The sequence below is a fragment of the Mya arenaria genome, chromosome 5 (genome assembly GCF_026914265.1).
Source record: "Mya arenaria isolate MELC-2E11 chromosome 5, ASM2691426v1".
Taxonomy (NCBI): Eukaryota; Metazoa; Mollusca; class Bivalvia; order Myida; family Myidae; genus Mya; species Mya arenaria.
This window is the reverse complement of record NC_069126.1, coordinates 9,709,045-9,732,275: the sequence shown is the minus strand read 5'-3', so window position 1 is coordinate 9,732,275 and position 23,231 is coordinate 9,709,045. Positions and strand designations below refer to the sequence as shown.

The 23,231-nt window shown below is 35.8% G+C and overlaps 1 protein-coding gene across 7 annotated transcripts in view; it reads right to left on the bottom strand.

Annotated features, from left to right (window-relative positions):
* Nucleotides 1-23,231, bottom strand: part of LOC128234005 (dual specificity tyrosine-phosphorylation-regulated kinase 1A-like) — a 37,824-nt gene that overhangs the window by 5,680 nt on the left and 8,913 nt on the right. For 3 of the 7 annotated variants that reach the window (XM_052947935.1, XM_052947936.1, XM_052947929.1), the window contains exons 2-7: nt 11,660-11,868; nt 6,227-6,427; nt 1,761-1,908; nt 1,058-1,344; nt 640-786; nt 50-190 (exon numbers count right to left, since the gene is read on the bottom strand). In XM_052947935.1, the coding sequence (XP_052803895.1) occupies nt 50-190; nt 640-786; nt 1,058-1,344; nt 1,761-1,908; nt 6,227-6,427; nt 11,660-11,839 (1,104 nt within the window). In that variant the 5' untranslated portion in view covers nt 11,840-11,868. Of the gene's footprint in view, nt 1-49; nt 191-639; nt 787-1,057; nt 1,345-1,760; nt 1,909-6,226; nt 6,428-6,948; nt 7,431-8,025; nt 8,220-11,659; nt 11,869-16,342; nt 17,089-23,231 lie in introns of those variants that run through there. The other 4 variants (XM_052947930.1, XM_052947931.1, XM_052947934.1 and 1 more) reach the window with 4 other exon arrangements.

Sequence of the window (23,231 nt, the reverse complement as noted above, 5' to 3'; positions counted from 1 at the left end):
CTTCCGCTAGGCACCTAGACTAGCCTCCCAGATACCAAGATAAGCCTACCTTTTTGCCATCCTTGGGTTTCTTGCAGATGTATGATCCATCTGGGAGCTGGTCAAAGTACTTGCGGGCCTTCGGGGCCTGGTCCAGGATGTGTTTTGGCGGCATTCCTAGGACCTCTACTATCTTCATCATCTGATCAAACTAAAAGAGTAAGGGCATAAAAAATCATGAGTTCAACATCTTCACTAAACAATAAATATGTGTACAACTGTTTTGCTTAACACCAGTGTGAATTATTGATCCTTATCTTTAAGATGGTTTACAACGGATGATGATGGTTAACGATGGACAATGCTTAATGATGGTTTACGTCAGACTACAGTGATGGTGCACGATGTACAATGGTTTATGGAGACAATGGTTCATCATACAGCACACTAGAGTAGTCCAATTTATGTAGAGCATTTTCTTACAGTTACTATTTCTAACTTGAAAAAGATGTAATACTGGCTACATCAACATGTGTCAGTGTCATGATTAAGTCATTTTTTTGGAGAGTCAGTACCATTGATTCTGCCTGTAGAATTTTGAAGTTTACTACAAAATGTCAGCTTATACCTCACAAAGAATGATCCATTAATAGTACATACCTCGTTTGAGCCCGCAAAGAGCGGTTCTCCAGTGTGCATCTCCACGAGGATACAGCCCAGGCTCCACATGTCGATGGCGAGGTCGTATGGGATTCCAAGTAACACCTCCGGAGAACGGTAAAACCGAGACTGGATGTACTGGTATATCTAAAAATGTGTGAAGAAAACATTGTTAATTGTATATAGAATGTTCTGTTGAATATAGATTATGAAGAACTATAAAATGATCACTCTATTCCAGTTTCAAGTCTTATCACGTCAAACCAGTATTATGCACATCTTTTTCAAAAAGTTATATATAGCCAATGCTAATACACTCATACACAACAGGGCAGTCATCTAGATGTTTGTATACTAAGATTTTATATATTATATATATATATAGAGAGAGAGAGAGAGAGACAATTTAAATACTTACCCTTTGACCAAGTTGACACGAACTCCCAAAATCCACAATTTTAATTGCACTACGCTTAGGGTTGCACAGAAGGATGTTCTCTGGTTTCAAATCACAGTGAATTATATTTAACTCTGGCGTGGCCAGAAATAACAATGCCGTACACAACTGTTGGGCAAACTTTCTAGTCAAGTTTAATGAGACGCCTCTAAAGTTTGTATTCCGTAACAAGTCATACAGGTTGTAGGAAAGAAGTTCAAACACTAAGCACAGGTGATTTCTGAACATAAAATGTCTCTTTAGTTTCACTGAAATAGAAAAAAGATGTTTGATTATGTACGAAAATCTTTCACAGAAAATACTCAAGTCAAGTGCAGTATTATGTATTGGGAGTTTCCTCCCTTTGCCTATAAAAATGAACAAACTACAAAACTAACAGGGTTTATGTTTAGTTACGGCCAATATTCATCCAAATGTGACCAATCAAGTAAGTTAAAGATGCGCCCAAGCCTAAAAATAACCAGTTGACAAAGCTTGGTTTTCCTCATATGTATACAAATAATTAAGGTGTGCTTCAAATGCAAAATTCATGAAATTTAAACATCAAAATAGTGCCTTTAAATGTTTCAGCTCACCAAATATAATAATTGCTGTATTCAAATGTTGAAATGATGAATACAAGATCCTGTGGATCACATCTCTAGGATTTATCATTTATTCTTACCAATATAATATTTGTTTTCTGCATCATGTTTGTTCATGAGTTCTAGAAGTTTAACTTCTATCTGGGCCTGGTTGAGGAATGGTTTCTTGTTCTTGATGATTTTGATGGCCACCGGTTCCTGGTCTGCATGATCATACGCCTTTACCACCTGTAACATTCAAGCAACCAGTATGTACATGTATATTCTAGTGATACTCGTTTTCTTTGACATTCTGATGACCCTATGACAGGTACCTAAGATGACATAGTGTGGTCTGTAATGATGTAGCTGTCAGACACATAATGTGCTATGAACACCATGGATCTCGCTGCCCTACAGACCTATACACATAAAAAGTTATCCACTGTTTGCTTCAATATAGAATGGTTTTAACTGTTACAGGAAGCAAGTTATTTATTTTTTTAGAAATCAACTCAATGAAACTTCTATTTCATGCTTAATTCACAGGATTTAATTTATTTTGTGTTTATTTAAACAGATTGATATACTTTGTTCATTTCTTGCCAATTTCTGATCATGAACACCTAAAAACTAGGATGATAGCCTCCTAACTGTGAACAACCTTGCCACTACCACAGAGAGCTCCAACTGTATTAAATACATAATATACTTCCATCTTTGATCTTATCATAAATGTCATATCATTCTGTCAAAAATGACTTTCATAATCCTGGATTTTGATAACAAAGGATTTATATTAAATGTCTAATTGAATTAAAGGAAGCAAACTGTAACATAGCAGACAAGAGAACTTAGAGCAATGAACCAAAAGATAATGTTTCTGTCATTCTTTTTTGTCTTACACCTTCCAAGACCTGAGACAAACTGGCTTAACCAGTCTGAAGTCTCAATAAAGCCTTTACACTTTACTTTTCATTTCCATATTTCATAAAATCAGGCAAAACCCAGACAGCAACTCTATCACTCCATTTTCAGCTGAGTCTACAGATTCTACCTGAAAAACTCTGCAACCCTGTTGGTTTACATGAGAGATGTTGTGGAATACTGGATAACAATGCAAAAACTATTTCAAGAGCAAGCAAGTGAAGGTGGAAATTACAGGTATACAGCATTCCTGTGCAGTCGTTACTCAATCTGAGTTAAGAGTTAACATCTTTTGTAATTTGCAAGCCTAAAACCATCTAATGCATATAGAGAAATTGGAATGCATTGCAACTCAGTACTTTAAATTGGAAGCGGACACGCCAAGCAATTAAGTAAAGATAACTGTTTCACCAGACTTCATTTTCCCTTTTGAAGAGTTCGTTGCTATGCAACACTTGTACATCACCTGATATATTTGGTTGCATAACTTGTTTGTTTAAAGACAATCTTTGAACAGATAATGACCAGGGGGAGCCCTGAGCATCGCCCTCATTTGTCTGGTCAGTATTGGTCCTACACAGCCCACATAATTGAGCAAAAGAGAAGTACAGCAGCTAGACCATGTCTATCAAGTCCAGACACAATGTGGGGAATAATTGTATCCAGTCCTTTCAGGAGTAGCATCATAATGTCAATATATACAGTTTAGAGCGGCAGCACGTAGACACTAGATTCCTACAGTGTCTGGGATGCAGACACAATCGAATTGCAATCTAATAGATCTATAACCCATCTTCTTGTCAAACCAGTAAGTGGTATTTCTGTTTTATTTTTTACTCCGTAATTACAATTGCGTAGTTTTCAATCCTTTTCTTCGCTATTTTGACATCAAATCTTACAACACAAAAACTTGTCAACCTTGATTTTTTTTTAATTGGCTACAAACATTTTGCTCTTGTATACATCAATTACATTGAACAATAAGGATGAAATTCTTGCTTTATTTCCTGCATTAGTCATGTGAAGCATTTTTTTTCTTTCCTAATCCAATTTCCTGTTAAAATTGAGGAAATGATTGTGGTGGGGATTTTATATCAATTATCATAAAATTCCCATCAAATTGACTTCATTGTAAATTAGGCCACACTAATTCCTGCTTATAAACTTCAAAGAAGGCATACACAATGATTGAATGTTAAAATTAGGGAATGGAAGTATAACATTGTAAACGACATTAAGAATTAAAGCACTTACATCTTTTCAGCATTCACCCTTGATATATATATATACTGTATATCAAATTACATACAAGGCAGAGGTTACATTCCAAATATTTCTATTTTGATGCTGAATAGTGCAAGATCTGATAAGTGTGCTGCACTTTGCCTGTTTTTTTTTTAAACCAAATTACCTCTAGATTATCAAATCTTATCAAATTTCCTGCTTGTTTTTACAGAATTCAAGTTTTCAAATCACCAGTCTGGAGCTGCTTAACAAACCTTTTGACGAGTCCAGCTTCAATTCATTTCCATAGGAACAGTTTACAACATATTTCTTATAAGCATCAAATATTCAGAGATAATACAGCTTGACACAGAAAGATAAGAATTATGCCCAACCTGATGGGGGGGGGGGGGGGGGGGGGGGGGGGGGGGGGGGGGGGGGGGGGAACACAATTTACATAGTTCTTGTACCCCAAAAGAATCCTAAAAGCAAAACAACACAGACTAAGAATGTACAAGTCACTAAAAAAGTCTGAAAGGAATTGTTGTTTATTGTTTGATCACCAGGGTATAACAATGCCCTATCACCTATATGCCAGCTTGTATCAGGGAAGTGATGCTATCTTGACAGTTCCATCAGCCATCACATGGTTAATGACCAAGCTAGTTACATGTATACTGTGGTGGGTGGGGTAACCACCTAGTTGAACACATGGTGAGCAGGGTTCAGGTGAGGAAAAACTTACAGTACTTGAATCATATCAGATCCACCCAGAATAGAATGCTAATTGATCCAAAAATGCTAACCTTCTTTGGACAGTCATTTTATTTGTTAATGTTACACTGGTGACCAATATGAACTTGATTGAGCTTCTCATAAATGATCGCCAGTTCCATTTAGTATTTTAATTAATTTAATTTTATTTAAACTTTAAGCATGCTCTCCATCAACACTTGTTAAAGAAATTTAGAGGTTAAATTGCTGCAATCATTAACTATTTTAATTGGATATTTTTTGAAAGTAAAATAGTGATAAACATTGAAACAATGAAATATACTTGGCATCCTATGTATTAATAATATAGCATGACTGTTGTTCTGTTTCAACTTGTCCCAACTAACTCTCTTGTATTAACAGGCTTCCCAGACAAAACATGAAGAAATCCCAGCATTGTTATCTACAAGCACAAGTTTTAAACGGCATCTCCTGTCTTGAATCAGACAATTTCAGACAGGTTTAATCATAAACTACAGTAAGGGTACATAATGATTCATGCCCCAAGCCGAAAGGCGCAAAACTGTGTCTATGTTTACAGTGTAAACAGTGCAGTTGAAATCCGTTAATTCTACCCGCCAAAACTATTATTGTCATTTTTATTGACCCGCCAATGTGATAAAATTGTACCTTACAGCATTTAAATTGTTCGATTGAATTGCTCAGTTCAAGTTTAAGCATGTGTGAGAGTTGACATTCTATACACTTCCCTCTGACTGAAGTATTGTGTCCCTAAAGTGAGAATTAAGTATTTAACAACTCTATAGTTTTTACATGAGCAGAAATTTAATAAGAACAAAAGTTTCTCTATGACCATGTAAAATGATAGCATAAGAATATTTCTTGATTTTAAAGCATTTATTGGATTTTGCAAAAAATGTCACAAATTATCACTAGCCCTATTTCATTAACAGTTCTGGCGTTGAATGCTAAGTTCAGTCCAAAGGCTTTATTATTGATTCCATTAGAAAATGTTCTATTTATTTTTCTGTTTTAGTTCAAGTACGTATTACATGAATTAATTATATTATATTTTAACATGCTCATTTGGTGGCCAATGGTCAAAACAAATATAACTTACTTGACACATTATAACTGCTATGACAGACTTCACTAACAATAACATCAACAAAATGGCAGCTGCCAGTCTTAATCTATCAATTCAATTATAGAACAATAAAAATTGTGTGAAAAACAGTAAATAAGTTCTCCTTTCTAACACAAATTTTACCTTTCTAACACAAATTTTATTACCAACCTTGTCTGAATTTTAATCAATTTTAGGCAAAAATTCAGGCAACCAGCCGCAATAACCAGCAATTAAATCCATTATGTGGCAGGTGCCCCTCTTCCCCTTGTACACTGCCATCTTTGTTAACTGTCATGATGCACTTGAAATCCCAGTGACAAATGCAGTATGTGCGACAAACACATTTATTTCACTAATAGCTGTTATAGTTTTGTTTTTATTTCTAAAATGGATTTTTTTTTTTGCCTTTAAGGCTTTCATTAATGACTATTCCCATATAGGACAAAACCCATTAGAATATAATTGCTAAAACAGTTGATCCCGCTCAGTATTCAATCCAAAAAATGTTTTTAATTTTTTTAACTTCATTTTCAACTGTAAACTGCTGCCTACCTGACCAAAGGAGCCTTTCCCGATTAGCGAATCGATCTCATATCTGTCGAGCCATTTCTCGCCAGGGTTAACGATGTAGTCGTGGTTTGGGTCATCGTAGCCGTCGTTGTACGCGTGCACGTTGACCTTGCCCTTCTTGTGCCCGCTTTCATCACCCTGCGCACCTGGAGCCGCACGCCGCTTCTTCTTTGCATAGTACACCTGAGTAAAAGAAGAATTAATTGAATTATAATTGAAGTCATACAAGTGCCATGAAATCACACCATGGATCACAACTCTGGAGAAACAATGCTTGTTATCAAATACTGAATTGTTATGGCAGTATAAACAGAATTCTTAATATTGTTTACAATAAAACAGGAAAGTGACGCATTTCAGGCAAATATCTAAGCATTCCATTTTTTGTGGGCTATAAGATGATGGTATTCTCAACTGGTATAACAGGAAACTGTAGACAGATATTATGCAAATATTTATTTCTTTTTCCAGGAACCACTTTTTTCACCCTATAATGCTAACAACCCAGTTGTATTTTTAAACGAATAAACTTTGGTTACACTAGATCCTGTCCAATCAAATCTCAGTTTTTATATTATGATATGGCTGTTTCACAATCTTACTTCTACACTCCTTGGAATACAGAGTCTCTTTGAGAAATAACTTACCTGCTTTAGCTCAGAGGTTCAATACTTATACAAACATAATGGTACAAATCATGGTACCTGATCAATGACATGTTCCAGCGAATCAACATTTTCCTTTAAGGCTTTTATGTCCAAGTGTTCCTCAGTTTTGGTGAAGTCTAGTTCCGAAATCGGAGCCAGTATGGCATGTTGTGAGGCATTTTTCCACCCATTTAAAGTGTTCTGTGACCCCAACACCCTCAGCGATTGCCGGAATGGTCCTTGTACAAAAACTCTAAGCATGTTCAAACTTCGAGGAAGATCTATTGTTTATATGATAAATGTTTATCAAAGTGAATCATCCACTTCAGGAGTTCCAAGCGAAAGAATTCCAGCAAAAAACAACACTGCTGATGTTATTTTATCAACAAACTTGTGTCCCAGCTGACCTCTAGGGTCGGGTCAAGCATAAATTTGTCCCATTCGAAATATCTGTGTTGCAAGAAAGTATGGTCACTTTGACAGAATTTAAGTGTTCCATAAAAGTTGATCAAATTAATGGAATGCCTATTGTTGACAATCTGTATGATAAACAACACTTCAAACTATGAAGCCATCTATTGTTGTTTCTCATTGTTACATCTGACCTATATGATCCAGTTGTGATGTGTTTATTTACACCTCCATTATAAAATCAACTTCAGTTCCTTACAACCAACAAAGCTTATTTGCCCATATGCACTGTGTTTATTTTTGAAATCATAACAGAAACTACTAATGCACATAGAATTCAAACAGGGTTTCCTTGATCTAAGAACTTTATAAGGATACAAACCATTAACGTCCAATAAAATGCATAAATCATACACATGTATAACTTAAAAGAATAGAATCCTGATGTGAAGCCAAGGCACTTCACATTCATAAGGAAGGAAAGACACCCTAGATTTGAGATGCACTTAAGATTTTGCAACATCTACATTAAACCCAAACAAACGAAAAACAGTAACACTGAGTCCTGATTCTGTTCAGCTAGGATGCAATTCTGGGTCTCATTGCTTTGCCATGTTATTGCTTAACACCAGTAACAGTTAATTATGCCTGACATTAAGATAACTCAGCTGAACATTTAATATGCATTCCAATACTAAAATGTGTAATGCGAAAAGCACTCACAAAGCTTCAACTTCTGTATTTAAGATAAAGGGCAGTTTGAACATTTTAATTCCGAGAAAAAGAATCACAATTCTTGAAAGATGAGTTTAAAAAAGACAAACTCCCAACAGCTTTCCGAGCCTCAATTAATCCTTTGAACATTAGTTGACGGTCCCCTCTCCCAGAGGACCACTCTGCACTGTATATCACAAAGTTTTGAAAAACCCTCAGCATGCTTGTACCTTTTATAGCTTCAAGAAGTCGGGCACTCACACTGAACTAATTACCAGACTTGAAAATATTCTATTTCACAACAAACACCATGTACTCTTTTACTCCATTCATAGACAGCTGTTATTGTAAACAGGTATATTATTATCATGTACTTAACCAACTTATCCAGTTTTTGACCCATTTTATATCCAAGGCATCAAGAAAGTTGTTTATCAATTAGTAAAGTATATCATTCAGATCAAAGAACCTTAATTAGTATGCACATAATGATGACAAAAAGAAAATAGAATGATACTATTTAGTTATCACAGTGAGTTTAAAATCTCCGACTTTTTTCTGTAAACGACCTTATTTCTGACATTCAAGATAAGATCCTTTATGCATAGATCCTGTAAGTGGTATCCACTAAAACATACCCTAGTTATGAACACCCATCCTGTTTAGGTGCTTTAAAATCTTTAAATGTAAAAGATCTTCAAAAAAACCACACCATAATTTTGTATATGCGTTTCGAATCTAAATAGATGCAAAAGTAATTTGATAAACGTGATTCTTAACAAACAAAATATGTTACAAGATAGCAACAGAGATTCTATACAACAGGTTTGAAGCAACCTTGACAGAATATTGCATTTAGAGGATTTGAGATCAACTGATAATGGTCAGGGTCACATTCACTTTCACAACATTTCCTGCAGTCAAGGGGTTAATGTGGTTTTTCATAGTATCCTGCCTCTTGACCCTAATATTTTCCCGCCAAAACCTTACCACACATTCACTGTTTAATAAAACATTGATTTTGTACAACTCTATCCAAGGGATTGATAATAGAACTGTCCTTTGCCATTATGACAAAAAAAGTATTTACTATCATGGCATATTTACATATAACTTCAATCAATCATCATTTAAATTATTAACAGAAATAAAAATGGTAAAACAACATTGGATGCCCAAACCACTCTTGTTTTCAAGGCACTGTCACATTTAAAGACCTCCCACTTAAGTCTCCTAGACTAACAGTCAACTACCATCATTAAGGGCACCAAGATTGAAATGAATAGTGGATATCAACTGTCATCAGTTTATCTATATGATCAACAAGCAGTTGAATGGCTGCACAGCTGGTCACTTTCACCTCGGACAACCCCACTATTGCTTGCTTCTAGCCCTATTTATACATCACAAATTACTATGGGCCTATACTGGAACAGCGTACTGCAGGGCTATGTGCTCTAGAAATTGGACAACAATATGATGAATTCAGACACTTTTTTACATTACAGGCTAGCTATATCACAATCAGTTGATATAAAACAACATGAATGGCTTAATCCAATTGCTTGTAACTCAATATAGGAATTGAAGGTATTACAACAGTCTAGCGCTAAGGCTCTCAAACAGCTTGACATATACTGAATTAAAACCAAGGCCACTTTATGACTAAAGCTCAGAGTTATGGCATTATCAAGGACGCTGCAAGGTTATTTGTTCAAAGTTTTACTCTACATTAGTTTTATCAAGCAAGTTGAAAACCTCAAAGCTATAGATTGTCCGTTTAGCGCAGTTGTAAGCGCTCTCACCAAGGCGACCAGCGTTAGATTCCCAGCATGGGCGCATGTGGGTTTGGTTAGTGGTCACCAAGCCAGACAAGTGGGTTTTCTGCGGGACTCCGGTTTCTCCACAACACAAGATCACATGCTCGCGCAACACCGTGGCAATGAGAGAGACTTAGTATAATTTATCGTAGCTTTCTTGACAATCCATATATAGAATAGAAGGCGGCTTGCTCATATTAGAAATAATCAAAAACACTTTTTATGGTTACCCCCATTATTAATACCCTACACCCATATTAGTCTGTGTATGCAGTTGCCTATGTACCTTGGTGTCTAGGACCTGTCTCCCCTGTGTTTACAAATTGCCTAGAGCAATAAGAAAACCTTCATCCTCTTGGTGGGCAGAGCAACCCACTGTCTGGTTACCATGGGAACAGTTTGGTAAATTAAGACAGTAATATTGATCTTTATTATCAAACTTTTTAGTTTCTGATGGGACACTTCAGGGGTTATGCTTTTCAATTATATTATTGAAATTACCATGACAACATAAATTAGCAATAAAAACTAATATCAATTAAAATAATGGTTTTCTGAATATATTAAGCAACTGCTTTACTTCTAATTTAAGATTTTTACATAAATTTATAGTGTTTTATCTTGGTACATCAAAAAGAATTGCCATGCATCAAAAGGTTGCAATCTTATCAGGTTATATTTCATAATTGAGTAATTCAATGACATTCAAATGAAAAAAAGAATTGGGGGGGGGGGGGATATTGGATATAACATTTTCCCATGGCATAACTTAGCAAATATTAATGGTAATAGCTTCATCTTATTATTAAGGATGTTTCCTCAATTTGAAATGTTCCGTATTTTCCCAATCAAGTTAACTCAAGAAAATAAAAATATAAATGTTAGTGAGTATTACTATTTATAAATCCCCCTGATGCTGTTATGGGTGGCATTTCAGTCTGGGCATATGAAATTGCAAGCAAATTTGCTGAATCTGCATGGTCCAGAAAATTATTGGTTATTACTAAAACATACATATGCATGAAGCTCGTTGCTCGTATGCGGCCAAAAGGCATTTATCTCGTAGTGCAGGATCAATGCAGATTGTTTGACAACGCGGATCAATGTACAATCCTGCTCCACTGACCTTACTCAGACTCCAGTTACTAGGCTTATTTGGTCTAAATATGATTTCTAATGTGGGAAGATCGCAGTGTATCAGATTTCCTTGAAATGTTTCACTTCCAGGGAGTGTAATCTTCCCTTACAATCAAACATGGACTGCTAAATTACATTTTTCTCGGAACTTTAATAGGCTGAGAATAGCTTAAGGGGAAGTTTTTATTTTCTTATCCCATCATTGTACACGTTATTGATGGAGTTTAAATCTATGCTCACTCAATACTAAAAGAACACTATAAAAGGAACAAACTATGGCAACTTACTTCGAGATTTCTCAACTCTACAGAAAAGGTTGTTGAAAAGGACAATGACTTAAGTTTCTGGATTTCATGATCCTGAGCAACCTCGGTTTAGTGTTATGATCAAGTAAAACTGTGAAACAGCCATATCAAACGTACAAATTTATATGTGAGACCATATGAGCCCATATAGAGAATACAAAATTGACAATTTACTTAATTTAGCAACAATTTTACAAAATTAGATTGTTAAACATCTAGTACACAATCCTTGATGTTCACACTAAAAAAAATTGGAATGTTTGCTAATAATGTAAACATGAATGGAAAACGTATTTAGTACATTTTTAACATAAATGCTTTTAAAAAGTTGGCAACATTTTACTAGATTGAATTAAAGGCCGGAAATTCAACCACACTAACCTCATTGATGTGTTTGTACGTTTTTATGAGGTCGACGCTCAGCTTGCGTAGGGGTGCCGCAGACGCGTCACGGAAGTTTGTTGGTATTCTATTCTGCATGGCGGCCATTTCCTGCTGCTGCTGCAGCGCGTCTGTCATGATGACAATTTGCTCCGCCTCCGCTAGTCGCCCGTAAACCATCGGTACATGGCGACCTTTCGACACCTGGCCTAAAAGTACAGAAATTCAGATATTATAAAAAGCTACACCAGAAATTGCATTTCACCCTACTCTAATGCTAGTCGTCAATAAATGATAGGTGCATGTTGACCCTGAAAATACAGAGATATACATATCCATCAGACACTACCTCTACAAAGTGGCTGTAAACAATGTCATGGACTTCTGAATTTCTCACTGACACTATCCTCTGGTCACTCATACAGCATCTGTACATGGCAGACCATTTAAACACCTGGCATTAACGCAAAATTCATCAAGAGATTAACTTAATACATTGATTCTAATTCAATTTAGCCAATATTAATAAATACCAGCAACACTCTTTAAATGTGAACAAGCTGGAGAATTCTCTGGGAAGACACCTGAGGCCAATTATAAAATTGTTTATTCTTTTGCTTAAACAATTAGCTAAATTCTGTATTGATTGATCTACCTAGTAATACTATCAAACAATCGTAAATTGTTTTAAAGTGAAAAGTAGCCAAAATTAAACTCCTGGATACCTAATACCATGTTCAGTGTTATCAATTGACCCCAGCTGTGGTATTCCATGATTTGCCTCTAATATCATAAATATGACTGACCAGCTGGTACCACTGGAATTGCCATTTCTTTTCCCTTTAAAAAATCACAATTCAGAATGACCAGGTACTGCCTTTAATGTTTTAAGAAAATGTCTGCATTAAATAATACTGTCCACCTGCATGGTTCCTTTCATACATGGCATGTGGCCAAACATCAAAACACTAATGGCTATTATATGGCTCACTATGGTACGTGTATCTTCAGCTAATAAAAGGCATGACTAACAGTCACCAAGAGCATCCTTAAACTCATTTAGGTTACACCTAGTCAATGAATGGCCATCTTGGGGCAATGTCCCATTGGTAAAATAAAACATAACAGTGGTGGAAATAAGCACAAGCTTGCAACCCATGCATTGGTTAAATGTTTTCAAAGCTTTCTCATTTACTTGATTTTATAAAGCAAGGTTTGTTGAAAAATATGATGCCAAGCACTTTGTGTGAGAACTCCGGCTTTTTCATCATAAAGTCTGCCATGACTGAATAATATAAGGCTAAATTCTCACATCTCCTGGTTAGGGTTTAAGCTAAAGAGTTTTGGATGGGTGCTGCAACCTTTTTTCCATTTTTGGAATCACCAATTTTGAAGACCACCATGGGTACCCTCCTGCCTTTAAGGCTTTATAAAATTAAATGCTTGAGACTGTCCAACATTTTGATTGTTTTGGTTAATACATATTATATGTTTATGAATACATACAAACTTTGGCAGTTGAAACCTAATATTACTCCAAGTAACCAAATGCAATTCCTTTTCAAATTCATAATGTTCAAATTTGTCAATGCACTGTCCCTCTTCTGCAGCACCCTAATGGTGACGTTTTTAAAACCAAACTCGAGTTGAAGGTCCATAGGCAAAAATTGGAAAACACAATTTACCTAATGGACAGGTATGTTATAATTTAGGCCAGACATAACATAAACAACCATAGTTGATTGAGACTGATAACATTCAGTGAAATTGACCTGTGTTGCAAATCATAAACCCAACCAGTAACAAGGCCAATGCAAATATTTACAGCCCCCTCAGGTGCACACATGACCTAACCTAACATCCAGATTGGGGGCAGCCCCAATGTAGGTCAGGAGGATAGAACCTTTATTTCACCAAAGAAAAGGACCTCCACAGTTAGAAAAAATAGGGCTATAGGGTAGCAGTCACATCTATATATAGATGATGCTGCTGAGATAAAAGTTTTCCCACTGATTTATGCATCAGCCATTTAACACTGGCCATAACAATTGTGGTCAAGATTAGACAGGTTTTGGTAGCCTTCATGGGTTTATCTTGATCAGCTGACAACTGGCTGGGTAGCAAGTTCATTCATAACTATTTGCAAGATCTTTATCTACCTGGATATACAGTTATTAATAGATCATCACTGATAAATCATTGATGCACCAATCATCAGATCAACCCTGCATTCAGTTGTTTAAATATAGCAAGCTTTTAAATAAGTAAATATTAAATGTTGCTTAATAAACACCTTTTTTTGAAGCTATATTGAAGGCAAAAGAAGGACAAAAACAAACACAATGATTTCAATTACTTCCTTTAATCAATACAGTCATGTATGAACTGCATTTGAAAGAATCATACTGTATTTGTATGGCTGTAACTAAACCTGGCAAGAACAGACATGAATACCACAGCATTTTCACACAAGTTTTCTAACTTACATTGACAATATCCACATTATCTGTAAAATCATTAATCCAAAAGTAGAATAAATAATCTATCCATTATCCAAGCAAAGCAACTGTCCATACTAAAGTTGATTTTAATTTTAATCTATGTTCATTACTTAATCAGAAACGCAAAATATAAACAAAGGAACATTGGCTAAGGTGGATCAATGGGTACATGCAAGGTTTGCGCCAAGGAGATTTAAATCTGTGGTGTGACTATTTGTATGAATGTAGACATAGAAGTGGACCTTTATGTGGCCTGGCTTCGTATCAAGACACACATTTAAATACAGTTATGGGTATTCATTTCATTCATAAATGTATGATATTGGCAGTAACTTCTTATGATATATGAATACAATATCCCTCTATAGCATACCTACGAAACTGACCTGCAAAATGGTTTTCTTAGTGACTGACGAAAGAAACAGACTTTACTGGTTGACAAGAGATGTATATTGGAAACCTTGTGGGGAAAAAGGTCTCCAGTGCAGGGCTTATACCCATGACCACTGGAACACCAGCAAAGAGGCGCAACACTACCTGCAGTGGCAGCTGGTACTTATTAACACACACACTGTGACACTAAAGACATTGATGATCCAAAATGGGTCTTTTTCTCCTAAAATTAGAAACAACATACCCAACTGAAAATCAAAAATACAAAAATGCACAAAACAAAAAACTACGGAAACAGTCTGTAACCTGTCTGAAAATCTACATACAAAGTGATGGGTGAAATCAACAAACTGGCTTGTTGCAGCAAATGCACTGCTGATTTCTGCACTGATGCCTTCCTAGAAAATTAACATTTGTGAAAGTCATAAAACCCAAAACATTCCTAGAATTTTGATAACAGCTTCCAACAGAGTTTCTGCAAGTTCCAATGGGTATCTCTGCATATTTCTGCACGTCTGGTTTTGTTTGAGGGACAAGAAATGCAAATAAGTGAAATATATGAATATTGGAAAGATAAGTACACCCAAGAAGTCTCATGCAAGAAGATGTGAGGTCAAGTAATAATGAAGCCAATCTCAAGAAATAATGAACCCAATGGAAACACTGTTATTTGCTTGTTGTTATTGTAAATTGGCTGTAATTACTGTAAGGTAATCCTTAACACAATCATGAAAGAATGCAAATGAAAACAATGGTGGAAACATTGAAATAAATGGTAATGCATGGATATATCAAAAAATAAAGGCAAAGAATAAGGGCAATGGGCGATAGCAGAGCAACTAAATGCAGAACAGTCTAATACTGCAGTGAAGAATTGATGAACATAATGTGATATGTAAGTGTCCCCTGTATTCCAAGCTCCAGGCCCAAACATCAAAAAGTATTGAAAACAATATTTAAATAGTGTATATATATATATATATATATATATATATATATATATATATATATATATATATATATATATATATATAATATATAAATAGTACTAATATAAAGAATGGAAATCTAATCTGATTGTTTTAAATTTAGCAAAATTCAAATGCGACAATTATTGCATGATATGTAGATAAGGCCATTGACTATGCATATAACATATCGAGTGCAATTTGTTATTTTTGAGTTTGTTCTCAAATATTGTTTTTGCCCCTGAATGAATCTTCTTCAGAATATTAAGGAATAATGTTTATCAATATAAAACATGGGTAAATGGGCTTTCAAAACGAATGAAATCTTCATACTATTGAATCATGCCATGCTGTTCTGCGGGAAAAATGAGTTAAGCTGAGAATTAAGAAATGATTTCTGTGATATTTGACTCACAAGATGTCACCGTGATAACATACGGAGATTGCACAATATGAACAATAAGGCTGTGTGATTGTTGACACACCTGCCAGACAAACGGTCAAACAACAGCTGATAAGGCAACCGTCGAGAAGAAATGTTGTACCGAGTAAGTCCATTGTTATGAAAAAGTCTTGGCAGAGTAAAGGTTTAAGTTGTGTGCCAAGTGCAGACTCCAAACCATGTTGTAAGAACACTACCAAGTCCTGACAGAGCCTGCTGACCCAGCTGGTTAACACAGAGATCAGTTTGAACCAATGATCTTACCATTTGCACTAGCTTTCAAAATGAGCAATAATGTCCTGTGTCCCACAGGTCTAAAACGTCACCAGGTACATTAAGTATTTAGAGTAACTACGTTGTGTCTACAAATCTATTATACCTTTGTTGTCAGACTGCAGATGGAGTCCGCACATGGAGTTAACGACACGATCGTACGCACATCTGTCAACGGAGTATCCGGGCGGTACGTAGAACTGACCACTAGATGTGTGCAACATTTAACACACTAAAACACAAGCATCCAAACTCTTGAAGCCAGAAAGCTCCAATCCCCTTGAACTAGAAGTTTGCTCACACGTAACTATTCAAAATATTCCATCAAAATCATGCACTGCAGAAGCTGTATATTGACAAAGATTGCCCATGAACGTGTGTTATGTGTTGAAACATGAAGTGAACTTTCACATGTATTTTAAAAAGTCACATGACATTCCTAAACAAACTTAAACGGGAAGTGAAGGTATGATTGACAGGATCATACATGTACACACAAAGTCAAATTCTATAAATAGTTTAAAAAGTTACCCTCTCTAAAAAGAAACACAAAAATCTCACAGAAACACCAATAAATCCAGAAATAAAGTGCACAAGGTAGGTTTTCCCATTAGCCAATCCAGAATATCAATTAATCATGAACACACATGAAGAATTAATTAAGTTTTCATTCATTACTTAGGACATCTGCCTGAACATGCAAGCAATTCTGATGTTTGAAATTCTTCAATATTCTGAATGGAACACTGAAAGATTATCACATTAGAACACAAGGCTGTAGATCACCGTTCCCATCACTTTATCAGATTTCACACAGCCATCAATACTTGACAGGAAAACAATTAACCTGTCAAACATTAATAAGAAATGTAGGCAGCCATGCTTGATTTAGCCAGCTGTGTTTATGTCACATGACCAGCTATAATTATCATATCTGCCTAGAGCATGTTATAGCCATTGAACCAGAGCTCGACCAATCAGAGAAGGGTATTCGCCATCTTGATTAGTCTGTTGCTGTGCAGTGTGTCTATTTATAGTAGAGCAGTGTGGTAAATGGGCCAGCTGACTAGACACAGGATTATGCCTAGTTTTAGGCCTAGTGGCCCATATTACTGGCCCCTAGAGCCCTTTCTCTTTACTAAACAGGGTCAAACAATAAAGCAATACTTAAGTTATATATTGGCAGTACTTGTATTGGAAATGAAAGCATATTTGGTGTTAAAGACTGCAAATATCACTGTTCCTGAATGGGGAGTATTTATAACCATACATTCTACGTAATCCAATAGCTGTCCTCGCTCTATACATACTTATTACATATAGTTACTTATGTTTTTTTGAATCAAATTCCTTGCATGCTTAAAGCATTTTTGTACTGTAAGTCGTGGTTTTTGATGCATGATATTATAAATTTTTTCCCATGAACAGCAGGAACCATGAGTTTTCTAAAATAACAATGTATTCATGACTTAATAGATCATACTGATTATGACAATTATTAAGATAAATTCAGGAGTTTGCCATTACAAGGAAGCAGTGCCATTTAGACAAAGGTGAGATGGAATGATTTTCCTCTTGAATTTATCATTGTATATATATATAATCATTTTGTTTGTTTTGAAAATAAGTCTTTACCACAGTTGCCATGAACAACAATACAATTATCAAAATTAAATAATAAGAGACTCTTAGTAAAAATGGTCCTGATTTCTGGTTATTCTTACATGTACAGAACGGCTTCCTGTAATGGACAGATATTTCATCTCATAATTCCGAGCCCAAACCCAAGGGCAAGTAATTTGTCGTTCCCCGCTTAAGGAACGTTCCTGCCCCCATCCATCAGTTAAAAGCCCCCTGGAACATCCGAGACATCAACTACAGGAGCGAGACTAGACAATGCTGAGAAAATGTACAAAGTAAATCATCAAAACTCCACAGAATACATCTGCAATGGTTAAATGTGGTCATTAACAAAGACAGATAATCAATGTGTCTAGACCAGGGGTAGGACATTAATACATTCCCGTATTTACTTCCACTTTTGGGAATAATTCTCTTCTTTTTTCTGCCTTGCAAAGCACTGCAGACAAAATGTCTTAAGAACGCAATACCATTAAATGTCAGATGTTCGAAAAACAAATGGTCTGCTATGGAATGTTACGTCGCTGCATTAGGAAAGTGTTGGGAATGTTCCACTTCTTAGTTTCCCATCTAGCGTCTGCGAAATATGGTCACCTTAACAGACTAAGGAAGAGAGAATTGTAAATAAAAAATGAACGCAAAAGAGTTCCAAGTGACATTCAAACAGAATCACTTATGATATTTTTTTCCTCTCACATCTTGAAGTGTAAATTACTTTACACTCCTAATGCTATTGTTACTGTACAAACCATTAATATAAGTCAGAAAATGTCAAGAGGCACTGACCACATTACCACAATCATTGAAAATCAATTGATTCAAGACAATAATGGACCACATCTTTTCAATGTTCAGTAAAACCTACAACTTTGCATTCCCATCAAATTAACTGTTTCGACTAATTAATTGAGTAAACATTGACACTTGTGTCATTCGGTGCAAGAATCAATGATATTGCTGATTGGCTTCGAATGTTCAAAGAGGGGAAAAAAAGATTGTACTCTTGATTAAGCTTACAGGACCAACGAAGAACCAATAAAAATTGATTCCATCCATTTTTTAACTCCCACATGAGTGCAGTTTTCTGCAGATAGGAAATCAATCCATGGAGAAAGCGCAGGGCTGTTAACTGTTATATGCAACATTTTCATGCAGATAATTGACGATCAATGCTGGAATGATGTTCAATAGTAAACAGAGTAAGGCTACACAATTTAGCTGTATTAGCTGCATAACAGCAGTTTACTAGACTTGATTTGGAAAACAACAGCATTGGATGGATGGGCAAGAAAGGCAGACAGCACATTAAGTCATGGTCCAGACACAGTTGTTTATTATACAAGTTCTTAGTTGAAAAGTGGACATAACTCTGTTAAAAAACGGGGGTTTGTATAGCATTTTATTTGTGTTAAAGTATGTACAAAAAATTAAAATCTGTTAACCCTATCAGTTATCGTCCAAAAAAACAAACAAGCGACTGACCTACTGTCTGACAAGTTCACTTCTATGTATACCCCCCTCCCCCCAAACTTTGTTTTGAAGGGGTATATATCACATAAAACCATCATGAACACAATCTAGAGATTTTCATAACATTATATAAAAGTACAACATTGCCACACGTTCAGGTATGTAGAACTAGACTGCCACCCTATGTAAGAAGAGAAAGAATTGGTGCACTGAAGGATGTCTAGGTAGAGAAATGAGCATGGCCTGAATATTTCACATACCATACATAGCTGTGGTAGCTGTGTCAACTAATGTACTTAACAACAGTATCTTCTTCCGTCATACCTTTAGCGAAACATTATCTCATCCAAATTTGTGAAGTCAGAAAAATGGGGAATGTTTTGGATGACCATCAACTCTGATATCATCTGTGTATTGGTCTAGTCTAAACAAATCACACTGGATGCGATTGAGGCAATAAAAAGGAAGAAGGAACGAAACAATAACAAGGAAACAAATCAACACCAAAACATTAACAAGAAATAAAGTTAACAGAACATCAACCTCTTCCTCAAAAATGCATTTTAGTTCAACCTGGTACCATCTAAACTCAGAAATTACAGTGACAATGAAGTAAGAAATTAACTTTACTACCGTGTGCCTGTCTTAAAAACTTCAAACTATTACAACACATGTGTAATGACAGTAATTCAAAGACAGAACACTCTGCCTTGTTTTATGTGTGTATTTAACTAGTGCAGCAACACAAGATTTTTTTATTTTGCATACTGAGGCTAGTATTCTGCCAATTGGATGTGTCGCCTGATGTAAGCGCCATTACTTAAGGAAAATTCAATGGCCATAAATCTTCAGTGCCTTCAGCAATCTGACTGTTAAATGAACTCAGTTGAAATATATGCTAATAATCATTGCTGCCAAGTTTGGTAAAGATTGGAGAAAGCAAATTTAAGTTAGAGAGCTGACAAGAAAATCGGACCCTGCAGTCAATGGAACAGATGACAATGCCTGACATTGCTGACAAAATTATCACTGTGTATCAGCCATGCTAGGCAGACAACACAACCTACGAGTCTGCCATAATACACAGGCCACACAACCTATGAGTCTGCCATAATCTACAGACAACTTAACCTATGAGTCTGCCGTACTAAACAGGCGACAACCACTAGGAGTCTGCCATAATACACAGGCGACACAACCTATGAGTCTGCCGTACTACACAGGCGACACATACGAGTAGCATACACAGGCAACACAACCTATGAATCTGCCGTACTACACAGGCGACACATACGAGTAGCATACACAGACAACTCAACCTACGAGTCTGCCATACTAAACAGGTGACAACCCCTAGGAGTCTGCCATAATACACAGGCGACACAACCTATGAGTCTGCCATACTACACAGGCGACACATATAAGTAGCATACACAGGCAACACAACCTACAAGTCTGCCGTACTAAACAGGCGACAACCCCTAGGAGTCTGCCATAATACACAGGCGACACACCCTACAAGTCTGCCATACTACACAGGCGACACACCCTACAAGTCCGCCATACTACACAGGCGGCACACCCTATGAGTCTGCCATACTACACAAGCGACACCCCCCACGAGTCTGCTGTACTACACAGGCAACACAACCTATGAGTCTGCCATACTACACAAGCGACACCCCCCACGAGTCTGCTGTACTACACAGGCGACACACCCTATGAGTCTGCCATACTACACAAGCGACACCCCCCACGAGTCTGCTGTACTACACAGGCAACACAACCTATGAGTCTGCCATGCACAGGAGAAACAAAAAGGAGGTCAGGCAAACTTTTATCTCATATCAGCAAACAAAAGTTACAATATAATTATTCATAATGATAATAAACCAAAAGCAACGTATTGAGGTTGAGATAATTGTCTGTCTATAAATAAATGTAATTAGCTGTGTTGTCCACCAGTGATACTTTGACCTATTGACCACTAATGGCTAGTTCAACTGCGACATATTATCAACTTGTAATGGGGGACATCTTTGTTTCTAGGCTACCTGGTCAGTTATAACATTGAAACCATTTCTGATGAAGGAAAGTACAACAATAAATTGCAGATGCAGTGGACACAAAATAACACATAATACATTATTATAGCTATCTGTGCAGAATTATAGCTAAGGCCACTACTTTTATATAAATTGGTTTACAAAACCGGCGGGTCTAATTTTCCGAAAAGTACAAAAAAAATAAAAAATGAATTTCACTTTTTTTTTCAAAATTATTTTTCGGACGGTATTGAGATTGGTGCGAATCGAAAAAAAACATGAATAGACAAGAGTACGAATGCAGTCATTCTTTGTATGACATAATTAATCAAAATATGCATGAGTTGTTAAAAAAGCAATAGCAATAAACATTGGCAAATTTAACAGCCGACACAAACAATAACTGTCGCGTGATTGTTGTTTTTCTCCCGCCAATTTAGGTCATGAAAATATTGTTGTTTATAGATAAAAAATGTCAGCGGCTGCCATCGAATTAGTAGACACAAATATCTGTAAATTATGTGTGAGAAAAACATTTTATAACATTTTATGGTTAAATATCAAAAAACAGTGCACTAAGTGTGAGTGGTGAAATCGAAAGTAAAATTTCTAAGTTGACACCGGTGACCTAGTTTCACAAGTTCGGTCGGTGGTTGGATTTTAAATCAGAGAATGGTTTGGAAATACTTGTCATTGAGTCAATGCTAAGCTTGTGTTTATTCCAGATTACATGTTTTTTCATGTTTGGGTTAATAGTAGAGTAAAAACAATGAAAGTTGAACACATGTGTCAATGACATTTACTAATGCCGGGAGTTGTGTGCAAAACATTTAGATAAAACAACACGGAAAACTATTTTGAATAAGTCCATTTCAATTTGTAATAAAATTGATATATCACTATTAATGAGATTTGTTGCTGTAACCAAGGAATACTCTTTAAAATGAAAAAAAAAAAAACAAGCATGAAGTATAGATGCCCTGTGAACGCATGTATTCATATAACACAAAATGGCGGAGTTGGTAGAAGATGAAAATATCTGATACATAATTATGGATTTCTCTGTCAGTTTGCTGTCATTGGTACATAAAGTTAAGTCACATGCTAGATTTATTATTTTGCTTTGTGATTTTTATGTACTGATGTGATAATTTACTGCAAGATTTGAATTTGAAATGGATTTGGTGAACATCCCATGGTAAATATCCCGGTCCGAAAATATCCGGACTTAGCATGGATCGGGTTACACACAACTTGGACCCCACATGGTAAGGGGTATTAACACTCAAATCTAGGTCTAGTTTGGTTTTCAGGTTTTCAGGAATTGTTTTCACAATATTAAAGCTCAAATGTCTTCATAAAATGTTACTTCCTTATTTGGTAATTATTTAACTTTTTTGACATTTTCCAATATTGAAATAACTGAAACAATGTTTAGAAAATGTAAAGTATTGTTTTAATACAGTGCAATTTTTGTGTATTTTAATGCGTTAAATTCGCCTTCTCTTTTTTCAATTTAATATTGGTCAGTTTTTAAGTGTTCTGCATTCTCTTTTGCTTAAGCTTACCCTTAAAGCTAAACAAATGTCTTGCTGAGTGATATTCAATGTATCTTTGATAAAAAGTGTAGTTTATAAATGTCAATATGTTTTATAGTCAATTTCATTGATGTTTTATATGCACAGTATGTAAGATTTAAACTGTGTGTTGATTAGAACTTTGAAACTTTGAGTGTATTAAAACACGCATTTATAGCAGTTTAAAAATTTAAAATGTTAAGTAAATGATAAAGATTTTCAATGATTTTATGTTGTTCTCTGATTTTCACCCATTAAGAGT